General features: G+C 33.1%; 1 protein-coding gene across 1 annotated transcript; it reads right to left on the bottom strand.

Annotated features, from left to right (window-relative positions):
• Positions 1-13094: 13094 nt before the first annotated feature.
• LOC127722253 (uncharacterized) lies at positions 13095-15280 on the bottom strand. The gene is made up of 3 exons (XM_052229148.1): positions 14783-15280; positions 14316-14508; positions 13095-13738 (listed from the first exon to the last, which is right to left on the bottom strand). Exons 1-3 carry the CDS (start codon positions 14912-14914, stop codon positions 13095-13097), a joined length of 969 nt encoding a protein of 322 aa, XP_052085108.1. The 5' UTR covers positions 14915-15280.
• Between the last annotated feature and the right edge of the window lie 1156 nt (positions 15281-16436).

The raw sequence follows: 16436 nt of genomic DNA, 5'->3' as shown, positions 1-16436 counted from the left end.
CAGCTGTAGGGTTTTCTATAGTTTTGATTCTTTCTTTAGTAAGCTCAGCAGCTCTTCCCAATTGCATGGTTTTATCAAGTGTAAGATCTAGCGTGCGTAGTAAGCGTTCCCTCAGACTTGAGTTGCTTATGCCGCAAACAATACGATCACGTAGCAGGGAGTCATTCAGTGCCCCATAATTACATGTGGATGCAAGCAGTTTTAGTTCTGTGATGTATTTGTCGAATGTTTCATCTTGACGTTGATTTCTCATATTGAACATGTATCTTTCAACTGTTTCATTTTTCTTGGGATTGCAGTGGTTCTCAAATGCTTCTATGACCTGTAGAAATGTTCTTTCATTCGGCGGACGTTCAAATGTCAATGTTTCGTACACTTCTCTCCCTTGGGTGCCTACCAGATAAAGAAACATTTTTACCTTAGCTTTCTCATCTTCTGAGTCCATTGTCAAATCGATGTAAAGTTCAACTTCTTCTTTCCATCTTTTCCACGCATCAGCGAGGTTTCGAGCTTCAACATTAAATTTATCGGGTGCCCGTAGCTTATCCATTGTTCCCAGAAAACGCACGTGGTTTTGAGCGGGACTTGAATTTGTTGCTTATTTCTATGTTTTAGGGATAGTGTTATGCTTTCTTGGTTACTTCCCTGTTTCCAAATGACGGAATCTTTATATTTCTTCTTAAATTTTCATTGTATCGTCTTTACATCTGACACCATGTTTCAAGTTTTGGCTTCGAGTGATATAAACACAGTACGTTGAACTACATATTTAATAACAATACAATGCATTATGGGTACATTCCATTCTAACAGTTTGTAAATAAACAATAGCTAAATTAAGTATGCAGACCCGGACGCGTCTTATAAATTGGAGTATTGTTACATGTGTGCTTTGTCCGTGTGATTTTTTTATGTTTCTTTGATACATATGACGTGTCTCTGTACTCTAAACATCCCGCCATTGTGTTATTGTTCTATTATAATTTTTGCATACTTTGAACGACAAAATTATTTTATATCTCTACCTGTGTGACGTTTACATTCTGACGTCAAACACGCGATTCTACGCTAGAGTTTATGTTAAAATTACGAATCGGTACCAGTGCTTACAATACCTCGATCCTTTATGGGCTGATTTGGCATACATAAATAAAATACAAAAATAAGTAAGCAATGAACGAGGTTGTTAAATGTGATATATGCTTTTTTGTGCTACTTTGTTAAATATTTGTTTGTTTTTGTTGTGATTAAGATTGTGACACGGTGTTAACTGCTGTACCCCTATTTTGACATTTTTACCTATTATGTCTGTTTGTTTTATTCACGCATCGTTGTCAATATAATGGAATTTGATGCGACAGTCATACAAGTGAGAGGTTTAGCGCTATAAAACCAGATTCAATCCACAATTTTCTACATAAGAAAATGCCTGTACCAAGTTAGGAATATGACAGTTGTTGTCCATTCGTTTGATGTATTTGTGCTTTTGATTTTGCCATTTGATTAGGGACTTTCCGTTTTGAATTTTCCTCGGAGTTCAGTATTTTTGTGATTTAACTTTTTTTTTCATAAGGCAACAGTAATAATATTGATATTTATCCTGTTTATAGTCAAATATATGTACAGTCTTATGATGATAAAGATGATGAACGAATTCTTAAAGTCCAATGACAAATATTGAGGAAGATATTAGGATTTATACTTGTAGTATTGTATTCAGCTTGTTGAAGATGGGGGAAGTATAACACAAATCCCCAAAAATACCATATAGCACGTTTACCACAAACACCCGACTCTTCTGCAAAAACAACTCAGACATAAATTCTGAAAAAACTGATTCATGCTTAAGTCCGGAGAATATGATTAATTCATAAGTTGTTATTAGTTTTGAACTGGCTTTCAGTAACTGCAAGTCAGTACTCTTCAATTGGTATTTTGTATCCTTTGTCTTTATATTAGTTGTGTAATGCTACGTGCCAATCTGATGAGTCAAACAATTTTCAACTGACTTTTACAGTTTGTTGTTATGTTGTACTGTTACACCACTGTCCCATGTATGTAGCCTGTCATTGGTTGCTATCTGCTATATTTGTTTTTTGTCTAATGTTTTGTCATAAATCAAGTCGTTGTTTTCTCCAAAGCCATGTGTTGACCTATCGTTGCTAACGTCTGCGTAATTTGGACTCTGGTGGATAGTGTTGTCTCATTGGCGATCATATGCAATGTTCGTATTTGTATTTAGATAACAGACGAGCTACGGACCAGGTTTTTACAGATAACCTGACTTGGTATAGGCAAGAAATGTGGTTGGGGTTTTCCTATAATATCTCGTAACGCTAAAATAAATTTCAAAGTGCTGATACAAACAGGATGACTGTTAACTTGAACATGCAAAAAAAAAGACGGAACGTTACTTGGAAAGTAGGGTCAAAATGTGCTCGCTAATACATTAAAGAGAGTGATATTCAAACTCATAAGTCGACAATAAAATGACAACGTGATGGCGTCAGTAAAATGTTTCAAAGGGATTACTTTTATCTCTTGGAACCCTTGGGTTAAAAGCTTTCTCGTATGCAGCAACCCTCTATCAAGGAAATCCTGATAAGAAATGCAAGGTTCGGAATATCGTATCAAATAGGAGATATGTACCCCATGTGCAGGCTACATAGAAACGAAAAGTTCACAGTTGGGAAGTTCGATGTGATAGATGCGTTCAACATGATCGCAACCAAACTTTGATAATTTAGTGAGAGAAGATCATTTATATAGCGGGACGTAAATTTAAAGGACAATGATAGGTTGTTTTATTCAGAAGATCATGAATGCAGTCAGCCTATATGTCGGCCTGAAGAGGAGCACAGTTTGCTCCATGATTTTTTTGTTGAAAAACATGGACTCCAAACGGAACAAATATGTTGCTAATCAAGAAATCAACCATATTAATGACCTTCTGCCATTAGTACAAAAGCCGTTAGGTATTCATCATATTCGCACGAAGCTTTATTCATTACCGTTTCCTTAACTTTATTCTCTGTGCAACATATGTTTGGAAACCACTGTTACAAACTTCCATTCAAGCCAATACAAACCTACTGCTATCATCTCGGATATTTCTAGTCACAGACTTTTCAAACCAGCTTGCGTTGGAAAATATATATAGGAAAAAAGATTCTTTCTAACACTTTCCGTTGCCAGCAAAGATTTTGATGCCATAAACTTTGACAATATCCTTCCTCATATATCAATTCACTTGAAACAAAATCCCTATTTCAAAGATCAGTCTTATATCTATAACAAACTAGTTGCACCTAAGAATTTCAATTACAAACACATATTGCAGGATCTCAATATGGAAGACTTCAAAGTCTTAATCTCCTGAATTCACCTGTGCTAGTTCCCCATTCAAACATAATTCGCCTGACCACGTTATTAATGGTGCTCTTAACATTGCCAATAACACAATACCATTAGGGCTGTGAGGTCGTTGCTGCAAATCACGAATAAATTACTTAATGGGCCTATGAATACACATGCTACAACAACTATTGCTGGTTTTTTCTAAGTTCTCCATGAAACCTCTATTTTGTTTTTGCAATAATCATTTAGAAAGAGGTTTCGTGGAGCACTCAGAAGACCAAGTAATATAACGTTAGTTATAAGGACACTTGTGTAATTTTGGTATCCAATACAGTAAATGAAGATCAAGTTCTTTATTTTTGATTGAAATTCCAAATGAACATAGAACAGACCTATGATTATTCCGGATATCCTCCTAGGTAAGGGTCGTGGTGGTATATGTAAAGTTTTCAAGTGAACTGTCAATATCTTATTTCTTTTTCAAGCAGTTGATGTAATGTGGTCTTTACCCACCCCCCCCCCCCCCCCCAACCCCCAACCCCCCCCCAAAAAAAACGATGTTGTTTGGGTTGTATCTATCATACAGATTTGTCTTGAAAGTAGGACAGGTGCTTAGCAACATTTGGGTCTAAAAATATCGATTTAGCATGTGAATTTAAAGACCCATTTAGTTTGGTATTTTTAATTCTAATTTGTATCAAAGACCTCATAGATGTAAGGGCATACGTTACAGTTACAGGAGAAGTAATGACTTTGCTAACGTAAAATGTTATTTTTCGCCTCTTCAAACTGTAACATATTGGGAAAATATGCATATTTTTACCGATTTTAATCATTAGCTTGAAACGAGCTCATGCACCTCTATTTTTGAAAATGACCTTTGGCATGATTTGATGTGAAGATTATTTGTACAAATTTTTATGAACAAATAACCAATAAATTTTTAATTAATTAGATAAGTATACTGCAAAACATGTCGACTTTTTAGCTCACCTGGCCCAAAAGGGCCAAGTGAGCTTTTCTCATCACTTTGCGTCCGTAGTCCGTCGTCGTCGTCGTAGTTCGTTAACTTTTACAAAATCTTCTCCTCTGAAACTACTGGGCCAATTTAAACCAACATTGGCCTAAATCATCCTTAGGGTATCTTGTTGAAAAAATGTATCCGTTGACCCCGCCCATCAACCAAGAAGGCCGCCATGGCTAAAAATAGAATATGGGGGGGGGGGGGGAGCAGTATTTGGCTTATATCTCTGAAACTAAAGCATTTAGAGTTAAATTGTTCATCAGGTCAAGATCTATCTGCCCGGAAATTTTCAGACACACCAGACAACCCGTTGTTGGGTTGCTGCCCCTGAATTGGTAATTTTAAGGAAATTTTGCGGTTTTTGGTTATTATCTTGAATATTATATTAGATAGAGATAATCTGAAAACAGCAATAATGTTCAGCCAAGTAATATCTACAAATAAGTCAAACATGACCAAAATTGTCAATTGACCCCTTAAACAGTTATTGCCCTATAAAGTCAATTTTTCACAATATTTCGTAATTTTTTGTAATCTTTTACAAAAATCTTCTCTGAAACCACCGGGTCAAATTAAACCAAACTTGGCCTAAATCATCATTATGGTATCTACTTTACAAAATGTATCCGATGACCCCGCCCATTAATCAAAATGGCCGCCATGGCTAAAAATAGAACATGGGGGTAAAATGCAAGTTTTGTCTATTTTCAAGTTTTGTCTTTTTATTTTTGGCCATGGCGTTGTCAGTTTGTTTTCTATCTATGAGTTTGACTGTCCCTCTGGTATCTTTCGTCCCTCTTTTGTTGAACCATTATAAATAGAAAAAATCTGTAAAGAGCAAAAATGTTCAGAAAATTGAGCTCTACCAATTGTCCATATACGTCAAAACTGTTAGACAAATTCTTATAGGAGTTATTGCCCATAAAGGACAAATTTTACTTTTTTTTTCGTTTTTGCCTATTGTCATGAAAACTATGATATTTAGAGAGAAACATTTTTTTTTTCGTTATGCCTTATATGATTTAAATTATAATAGATAAATAAACACTTTAAATCACAACAATAATTAGCAAGGCAAGATCTATTAAAAAGTCAAATTTTGTCGATATAGTTAGTAGACTGTCACTTTTCATAGGAGTGATTGTCCTTAAATGAGGATTTTTTTTACCTCTTTTGTGTTTTGAACAAAAACTAAAGAAGATAGAGAGAAATTAAACAGACTAAAAGATCAGTAGTTCAAGATCAACAAAATAGAGATTTATTTCATGGTCTATTCTCGTCTACAATGTTGGAGAGTGTCCCTTGTTTGATATGCACATAGACCAAGGTGAGCGACACAGGCTCTTTATAGCCTCTTGTTTCTGAAATCATGAACATTTAATGAAAATTAATCATTTTCAAAAATAGAGCACACTTATGCATAGAAGATATTTCAAAACGTTTTTTTTTTTCACAAAATCCTGCTTGTGTTTATCTTTTGAAACATAAAAGTCAGGTATGTCTGTCGAAAGGATAAAAATGGCCAAGTACCGAAACTTGAGTAAATGCTTAAAATTTCGACCCCATTTGATTTAAAAATATAACACATGAAGGAATATTGTTTACTACATATTTGAACTGCAGATGTGATAGATAGCTTGTTTGCAATTTTCGTCACGGTAGGATCAAAGTGTATCGTTGCCATTAGGCTACTCGGAAAGAGAACATACGTCTTCTTTTCCCGTTTTGCCTGTTGTCTTGCATAAACCTTGACTGAATCCATCAGTATTTTGATGTTGTGTTTCCAATTGATGGATTTAGGCTCACGATATTTCGAACCTTTGGATATCACATTTCGCAGAAAAATTTATTGCCAATGTTTATTTTCAACTCCGCAATTCATGTGAGCAGGAAACAAAAGAAATTCGTCTCTACAGCCAAGGTGTACAACCTTTCTTTTGTTTTGTATTTTTGTATGCATCCATAGTAACGTAGTTTCACATGTTTAATCTGATCTTATAACAATGATGTGGTTTGTGTCTTAAAATATGACCAATTTATAAATGTCAGTAACATTAACAGTACCAATATTACTGATTAGAACCAGATGGGCATTTCGGCATAAAGGTATAGAACCACTAGTTCAGCCCGGTCAGAAAGAACATACAAGACAGTAGTACATATTTTAAACAAAATCGTTTCTATGCATAGCTTTAACTTTGTCAATAAGTTAAATATTTGGGTTATTTTGGTATCAAAAAGTAAAATCACAAAAATACTGAACTCCGAGGAAAATTCAAAACGGAAAGTCCCTAATCAAATGGCAAAATCAAAAGATCAAACACATCGAACGAATGGATAACAACTGTCATATTCCTAACTTGGTACAGGCATTTTCTTATGTAGAAAATTGTTGATTAAACCTGGTTTTATAGCTATCTAAACCTCTCACTTGTATGACAGTCGCATTAAATTCCTTTATATTGACAACGATGTGTGAACAAAACAAACAGACATAATAGGTAAAAATGTCAAAAATAGGGTTACAGCAGTCAGCATTGTGTTATAATCTTAATCACTATAAAACAAACAAATATGTAACAAAGAAGCACAAAAAGGCAGATAGACAAAGCACATTAGCAAAAATGAAAGACAAGAATACAAAAAATTACAATAGCATAATAACACAATGACGGGATGTATAAGTTAAGAGCCACGTCATATGTATCAAAGAAACACAAAAAGGCATATAGACAAAGCACATTATCAAAAATGAAAGACAAGAATACAAAAGTTATCATAGAACAATAACACAATGGATGGGATGTATAAGTACAGAATCACACCAAATGGATATCACCAAAAACAGACTGAACAGTAAAAGTAATATTCATAAAGACAAATAAAAGAATACTACAACACATTATTCAGATGATAAACCACGTCAAAACCAAGAATCTATACTTCAAGACCATTGTGTATTATTTGTGAAGTTGATACGGAATATTTATCAACAAGGTCTTGGTACCTTCCGATGAACTTAGAAAAAGGACGAGACGTTCTTTGACATACCCCAGGTTCATCAACTTTTTGCTCAGACACTGGTGACGTTTTAAAAGGCTGAGTAGGAGCTGCAACCTATTGAAAACCGAATAATTTGGGAAATGTATATCCCATATGCAGGTGAAGTTGGTATATTGCTACTAAGGTGGGGGAAATAGAAAATTAAAATCGTCTCGTTTGTCATAGATTATGGTACTGAGATGACTGTGTATGTCAAATTCGAAGTATAAATCTAAAAATGAGGCGGAGGAAGCCGTGTCTGTTGTTTCTTTAATTTCTAGTTCTGGGGGATATATTAATGGAACCCAATCAGAAAAGTTCGGATCAAATGAAAGCTCAACGAAAAATTGAGATCACTGTAGAACCCTTTTTAAAGGTTCTTTTGAATAATTCTTTTTTTATTCAAACTTAATGAAAAATAGCTATGAATGCCTGAAGTTGCATAATTTAACATAGAAAGCAAGGGGCTATGAATTAGTGGTGCTATTCGATAAATGTCGCTTCCGCAATGCTCGAGGTTAAAATAAATGAAAGTCCAAAACCTATTACAAATTGAAAAAATAACGTGCAATTTTTATGTATTTCGTCAAATTTTGAATACCTTAGAGTAAATTTTATTAAAACAAAAGGACTTTTTCTATAAAAAGCGGTAATCTTCAGTAATTAAAACAAAAAACATGTAATATTTGGAAATCGTGTTCAAAAAGCAATTCTTTAAGTGTATTTCATTCTGAATACTCTTTAATATTCAGCAAGGTTTTACGATGTTCTTATGTTGACCCCGTCAGTGAAGGAAACTAACAGGGGAAATTGTCCCAGTCTCATTTAAAAAAAATGAAAATACCTTTACGTCTAATACAAGTTTGCTTTTATTTTGGATTAACATTATTTTTATCGTGTTACTTTTTTTTTACCCTTGAATTAAAAAGCTAAGGTTAAAATCATAATAAATAGTATTAGATACCCTAATAACGATTGAGGCTATGTTTGGTTTAATTTGGCCCAGTAGTTAAATTAAATGCAGAAGATGTTTGAAAAATGTTTACAAAATCACCAATAAATTGTGCATGTTGCAGAAAATGACTTTAAAGGACAATAACTCCAATAAGATGTCAATTGAAAAGTTTGGTCAAGTTGACTTATTTGTAGATCTTTCTTTGCTTGATATTTTTGCTATTTACAGTATAACTCAATCTATAATGATTCAAGATAATTCACAAAAATTGCAAAAGCATGCTGTCATGAAAGTCTACCAAACGAAAACCAATTGAATACCCTTCCTCTCTAAAATTTGTTTCACCCAGGAAATATTTTTTGGTAACGACCTTCAAAACAAGTTGACAGGGGGGTGCATTCACACAATATAAGTATGCTAAAAGAGACAATATAATAATGGTTTCTATAAAAGTTACTGAATTATTCTGAAAATGAAAAATATCAAGCAGAAATTATAAGCACCCCCCTTGAAAAAATTGCACCCTTCCATGGAAAAAAATCAAGTCATCCCATTGTAGTCTTACAATAGTTACTGAAGACCCCTTATCATTATTAAAATTAGTTTTCAAGTGTGACCATTTGAAATTGTTTTTTTAACATTTTCCTGTAGACTTTTGTAGTAAACAACTATGTTCTTTTTTAGCCATGGTTCACCATGTTGGTTGGATGGCAGGGTCATCGGATACATTTTTCAATCAAGTTACCCTATTGAAAATTGTGGCTAACTTTAATTCTATTTGACCAAGTAGATTAAGTGGAGAAATTTTTTGTAAAAGATTACAAAAATTTACGAAAAAAGGGCAATAACTCCTCAAGTGGTCAATTGACAATTTTGGTCATGTTGACTTATATGTAAATTTTATATTGCTGGACATTATTGGTGTTTACAGTTTATCTATAATGATATTAAAGATAATAACCAAAAACTGCAGAATTTCCATACAATTACCTATTCAGGGGAGGCAACCAAACAACGGATTGTCTGATTCGTCTGAAAATTCCAGGGCAGATAGATCTAAAACTGATGAACATCTTTTTTTCCTGTCAGATTTGCTCTTAATGCTTCAGTTTCAGAGATATACGCCAAAAACTGGAGTTCCCGCCCTATGTCATATTTTTAGCCATGTCGGCCATGTTGGTTGACATGCAGAGTCATCGGACGCAATTTTTAAACTACACACCCTTATGATGATTGTGGCCAAGTTTGGTAAAATTTGTCTCAGTAGGTTCAGAGAAGATTTTTGTAAAAGATTACAAAAATTTACGAAAAATGTTAAAAATTGACTTTAAAGGCCAATAACTCCTTAAGGGGTCAATTGACAATTTTGGTCATTATATGTAAATTTTATTTTGCTGAACATTATTGGTGTTTATCTATAATGATATTAAAGATAATAACCAAAAACTGCAGAATTTCCATAAAATTACCTATTCAGGGGAGGAAACCAAACAACGGATTGTCTGATTCGTCTGAAAATTCCAGGGCAGATAGATTTAAACCTGATGAGCATCTTTTTTCCTGTCAGATTTGCTCTAAATGCTTCAGTTTCAGAGATATACGCCAAAAACTGCATTCCCCCCCCCCCCCCCCCTATGTCCTATTTTTAGCCATGTCAGCCATGTTGGTTGGCAGGCAGAGTCATCGGATATAATTTTAAAACTATATACCCTTATGATGATTGTGGCCAAGTTTAGTTAAATTTGTCTTAGTAGTTACAGAGAAGATTTTTGTAAAAGATTACAAAAAATTACGAAAATTGTTAAATATTGACTTTAAAGGCCAATAACTCCTTAAGGGGTCAATTGACAATTTTGGTCATGTTGACTTATTTGTACATCTTACTTTGCTGAACATTTCTGGTGTTTACAGTGTATCTATAATAATATTAAAGATAATAACCAAAAATTGCAAAATTTCCTTAAAATTACCATTTCAGGGGCAGCATCCCAACAACGGGTTGTCTGATTCGTCTGAAAATTTCAAGGCAGATAGATCTTAACCTGATGATCATTTTTACCCATGCTTTAGTTTCAGAGATATAAGCCAAAAACTGCATTTTCCCCCTATGTTCTATTTTTAGCCATGTCAGCCATGTTGGTGTGCAGGCGGGGTCATCGGACACTTTTTAAAACTAAATACATTACTGATGATTATGGCCAAGTTTGGTTAAATTTGGCCTAGTAGATTCAGATCTAGAGTATACGATTTTTTTTAAAAGTTACGGACGAAGGACGATGACGAAGGACGACGGACGACGACGACGGACGACGGACGACAAGTGATGAGAAAAGTTCACTTTGCCCATTGGGCCAGGTGAGCTAAAAAGGAGAAAGTCCATAAAACCTTACAAAATCAAACGCTCAACCGTACCGTATCAACCAACAGAACGAATGAATTGGGTCTGCCGTTTATAAGCGTTGCTAATAATTGTGATGTTTACTTAACATATATTGTAACATATAACATAATAGTTTTAATTATAATCAAGTGGATTGTTCAGGACGTAACTTGTACTCTCTCTCTGTAATTAACATACCACGTGTTGAAATCCCGGTAGGTAAAGTGTCAGGTTGAGATCGAGTGAATCGGTCCACTATTTTCAAGTATAGATCAGGTTTTTTTCGAGTAATATTATATACGATCGGGTCGATTTATTTATTTGTTTTTTTTTTCATACTAAATCATACTTTATTGATAATTTTGACATTTGTTAGTGGATACATCAAATACCGGTACCTTATCCCGGCCTCGTTAACCATTAGTAGTATATAATCAATTTGGTTAGTACTTATTAGTTTATTTTATCTGTAATATATACATTTATTAATTATAATATATCCAAATAATACATTATCAATATAGAATGATCCATATATTTGAAAAAGAATAGAAAATTAAAAAAAAAATAAATAAAAATCACAGAAATTTGGAATTTTGGAAAAAGCAAAAACAAAAAAACAAAAAAGTATGTCTTACTTACAGCATTCATAACAGCTCGCAAAGGATTTTTTTTCAGTTATTTTCGTTCAAGCAATAACTAAGAGGAACATAAATATAGTTACAAACAAAACATCAAGCATACATATTAATGGTGATGTGGTTAAGGTAAAGAAATGTAAGTGAAAGTAATTCAGGTACACAAAGTTTAGATTTATATTTAGATATCTATAATTCTTTGTAATTATGACTAACAGATACAGTAATAAACTTTCATGTTTGCAACCAAGAAACACATTCTCTATGTATTGAACAAATTAACAAAAAAAAGTTTTACAACATTTGAAAAAGACTGTCACAATTGAAAAGTTATTGGGCATTGAAAAAACAGGTGTTCAATAGTTTCTTCGCCAAGTTTACATAAAGTACATAACTTGGTTTTTTTTAATTCAATTTTGTACAAAAAGGTATTAGTTACATATTTCTTTGGCAAAATTTCATAACCGTCATAACAAGCCATTAAGTGATTATTATACCGAACAAAACAAATTTTTAAAAAGTCGATCTGCATGCACCACTAGGAAAAAATGGTCACGTAAACATGCACAAGATGAACTATCAGGGTTGTTTTTGCCTGTGTGGTATTTGTCAATATTTTGATTACTGTAATCAAGACCAGGAATCCTTGTGTAAAAATTCCTGTGCATATAATAAAAGCTAGCTACCGTACACCAAAGCAATCCCAGATTATGAAGACGTCGTGACGACAGACCCATACCACTACTTTTGTTTTAGTTCTTAAAATATGTCACATGTATTTTCTTTTTCTTTATTTTTAATTGTTTCTGTAAGTAATATATTAATTTGAAATTATGACGACAAACATATACAGATTATACCGTTAACAATATTTCAGAGTTTAACGTTGTCAAGCGCACAAATCATAGAAGAATAGTTAATCACCTCATTGCTGTCCAATGAAAAATTAGTATGAACACGATGAAAAAATACGGGAAAGTTTGTTTGTTAAACTATTGACCGGGGTAATAGTCTTTGAAACTATTGACTAGCAAATAGTCTGTGAAATGAAATAGCACAAATATGTCATTCTTTTTTATATCATTGTATATAGAAAAACACATACTGATGTATAATATACAATTATAGCCTTTGTATGAGGTCGATGCAAGGATATATCGACCTGAAAGAAGTATATCGACTGAGGACGAAGTCCGAAGTCGATATACTTCTTTAGGTCGATATATCCTGTATCGACCTCATACAAAGGCTACAATTGTTATATTATTAATTCACAAATATTGTCAGTGCATAAGAATCTGTATTTTTTATGATTTTATCTTGACGGTAGTATATTAATTGTTTCTTTGACTTGTTCACCAAATCTGTTCTTTTCTAAATATTTAAAAATTCTTATAAGATGTAATAATTGATTTGGCCATGTTGAACGAAATATATGATGATTATTTATTCCAACATTAACAATATCATGAAATTTAAAAGGTATTTCATAAATAATATGCCAACAATTCAAAAACAATTGAAACATTTAACTAATGTTCTTGGTAGACTAAACAATTTAACAATTAAACATTGAATAAATTTCTAAAACACTTTGTTTTTCATTAATTCTTCTGAAAAAAGTTGTAATTGACAGTAATATTTGAACAGTTATTGAATACTGGAACTGGCATAGCTTTCTGGTTAATACTAGCAGTATCAACTGAGTTTGACTGTTTTTATACATCTTGGAACTTCAAGGGATTTCAATAAATCATCCATACCATCATCATGATGATCAGCTGCTAATTCAGGAATGATATCATTAATGAGGTTTTGAGTTTGGGAGTCGGACAATGGCTGTAAATTGAAAGAGCCAAATGAGGCAGTTGATATTGCTTCAGTTTCAACGGTCACACTTGTTTGTGAAAGACACAAATAATCAATATTTGACGACAAAGTGGCCGGTTTTGTAACTTTAGATGTTTTGCATAGTGTTTTTTCACTTAATGTCTCTGACATCACTTTTTTTGTTTTTTCACACGTTTTACCGCTATATGTCTTTAAGGATGCCTCTGATTTATGACCAGTGACACTCATAATGTGTCTACTGGGAATTTGTGCTTCATCCAAAATGTGGACAGTTGTAGCCCTACAAGAATGGTTGGTATACTCTCTTGAAAGATTGGCTGCCTTGCTTATCTCATTCATGTAGTTGCCGAGATTGTTATGTCCAAGGGGAATGTTGTCATAATATATCCCCTCTTTAGCTGCTGATTTTGGCTGTTGAAAAAGTTTATTACACTGTGGATTGAGACGGCGGATATATTTTACAAACGACCGTACTGGACATCGGTCACTACCTGAAAAGACAAATAAATTAAAATAAAAAAATATTGTCTATATTGAGAAACAAAAATGAGATATGCAAATAATATATTGATATTGATATAGCAATGAAACAGAAAACTAAGTAAAAAATGATATAGGATTGGAGAGTAAAGACATGGTTTTGTTTTATCATAAGTTGCTATTGGTTTTTTTTTTATCTTTTATTTTGGCTGTTTTTAGTTTTCGTAGAATAACGAGATTGAATGTGCCTTTGGTATCTTCAGCTTCTCGTTTGCAAATATCATTTTAAATGTCTTTTTTAGGTATTTTAATATAGTTTCTTCATAATTTTATAAATATTGTAGAAATGGCGAGTTGTGTACCTGCACTTACAAGATTTTTTTTTATTCAATTGGAAGTAGAAACCAAGCTTTCCACCTTGCGCTAAGACAAGAAGATAGGTAAGTTCGCCCGAAGATATTGTTTCCCCCTGGATCCATTGACAGCCTTTATCTTGAATAATTTCCTGATATACAAATCTTAAAAAACATTTGGAGCTCATCAGGTAATGCCTGCCTCATATTAATTTAGACATAAAAATTTAATTACCTTTGATTTCATACATCCTACCATCAGAAGACTTTTCACTATCTGTCTGATGATTTTTTGTTAGTTCATCATGGGTTTTATAAACATAAAGTGTACCCTCTGGATCTGGTTGTACTGCAAAGTCCTGTCTTGTCAAGGTAGCCAGGTTCTCCCTGCCTCTACGACCGAAATACATCATTATGTCCACAAATACCTGAAATTAAAGGATATTGTATGTATATCAATATCAATAAAATACATGTGATATAATATTAAATTGTAATTTTCAAATTGTTATATAAAACATGTCGCAAGAAAATTACTGGTTACCGGTCCATTTGATCAATTTTAAGTTTAACCGGTCCATTTGATTAATTTTAAGTTTAATAAAATTCACCTGTTCATAAAGACATACTTTTCTAGCACATATTGTACAAAATTTGAATGAAAATGTAAGATATCTTCATTTGATTTTTTGTTATATATACCTTGTACTGGAGCATTTTTGGACTTTCCAAATCTGTACAGAAAAACATGTACATCTTTTCCATATCAACATCAGCAATTGCTGGATAGTGCTCCACAGCTGCCAGACCAAGTCTTTTTAGCTCCTTTGTCATACATTGATATGCTTTTTTTGACTTCTTGAAATTGTCACCTTTGAGTATGTCAATATCCCTTTTTTTGGACAAGTGACGTTGCAAACCTTAACGGTACGACTGCATGGTTGACTTTTTGTACATATCACCATTTTTGTTGCGCATTTCCATATAAAATTTAGCCAAAACGTCGTCCAATTGTTCATCTTCATAAGATTCAAAGTCGAGTGGTAGGCTCTTCTCCGTTAAATATTCACGAAAACTATTAAGAGCTGTGTTGGTTTGCCTCTTAGTATTTTTTGCATCCACATTTTCTAATAGATTTTCACTATCTTCGTCCTCGAGGGATGCAAATCTTCCTTTTGTGGCCATTTAGCTAACGTCTGCTTGTTGTGATTGCACCGGAAGTAATGCAGAAAAGCATTTGATTGGTTGTTGAGAATGCGTCATTAAGTATATTGGTTTTTAGATTTCTATTTTTAGATTTTTTAAAAATAACCGTGCAATATGCTTTTTGCTGTGCAATATGCTTTTTGCTATCCGCCGTTTTCTCTCTACCTTCGAAAATATAGTTTAACATGTGACTATCCCTGAACGAATCAAATTAGTTAAAATATACGAATTAATAATATTAAAAGTTATTGTCATTAAATGATAGTTTTTACCCTTTTTATGTTTAGGGCAAGAAATATAGAAGATAAAGAGAAATATAAACAGTTACAGCAGAAATGATCGGCAAAACAAGATAAATAGAAGACAACAAGGCCTAAATGGTAGGGCCACTTCTATATAATAAAAGTGATTGCCCTTGAATGATGACTATTATAAAAATAAGAAGATGTGGTATGGTAAATGAGTGAACTATCCACCAAATTTCAATGAAGTGGATGCAAGCAATTAAAGGCCAATGACGGCCTTCGATAATGAGAAAACCCATACCTTATAAGTCAGCCAATTAAGGCCCCAACATGAAAAGATTTAAACAATCCAAATTAGTTCAAAGCCAATAACAATTAATAAAAAAAAATCATGTCTGTGAGCACTCAACCTTACCATAATCTAGGACAGTGGTTCTAATAGCACAACATACGAACAAACTGTAAAAACTGTTTCAAGTGGTTCAACTAAAAATATCACTGCAAGGCACTAAAACGACTAATATTAAATCGTGGACACAAAGCACTGAAATAAGGGAACTCATAAGTAAGAATATCAAATGAAAGTTTCTCAAAATGTTCATATTAAACTTGATAAAATAAGCTTATTTTATATTGCTGTTTTTTTCTCCATTGATAACATTTTTTTTATTTTGTGTATTTATAGGTCAGACATCTTGGTTTTCATGATCATCAACAGGTCAATACTGAAGTGGAAACTTAAAGTGAATATTTTTCTACATTGTGTGCTAATCGGATTAATGTGAAATGAAATGTGTGCTTTCCTGGAAAAAGAAATAGGAAATTTCAACAATATGGCTATAAACAAAATGGAGTACTATCATAGATGTACAAGAACACAATTGTGTAAATGCAACAACCTACAT

The sequence above is a fragment of the Mytilus californianus genome, unplaced genomic scaffold (genome assembly GCF_021869535.1).
Source record: "Mytilus californianus isolate M0D057914Y unplaced genomic scaffold, xbMytCali1.0.p SCAF_12, whole genome shotgun sequence".
Lineage (NCBI taxonomy): Eukaryota > Metazoa > Mollusca > Bivalvia > Mytilida > Mytilidae > Mytilus > Mytilus californianus.
Note: the sequence above shows the minus strand (reverse complement) of the source record. Positions and strands in the feature narration are given on the sequence as shown.

Bases quoted from the DNA above. Each gene is read 5' to 3' on its own strand.
- LOC127722253 (XM_052229148.1), bottom strand. From the start codon at position 14,914: ATGACAAAGGAGCTAAAAAGACTTGGTCTGGCAGCTGTGGAGCACTAT. The intron at 14,509-14,782 runs GTATATATAACA...CTTTAATTTCAG, and splicing joins CAAAAATGCTCCAGTACAAG to GTATTTGTGGACATAATGAT. The intron at 13,739-14,315 runs GTAATTAAATTT...TTGTCTTTTCAG, and splicing joins TAGGATGTATGAAATCAAAG to GTAGTGACCGATGTCCAGTA.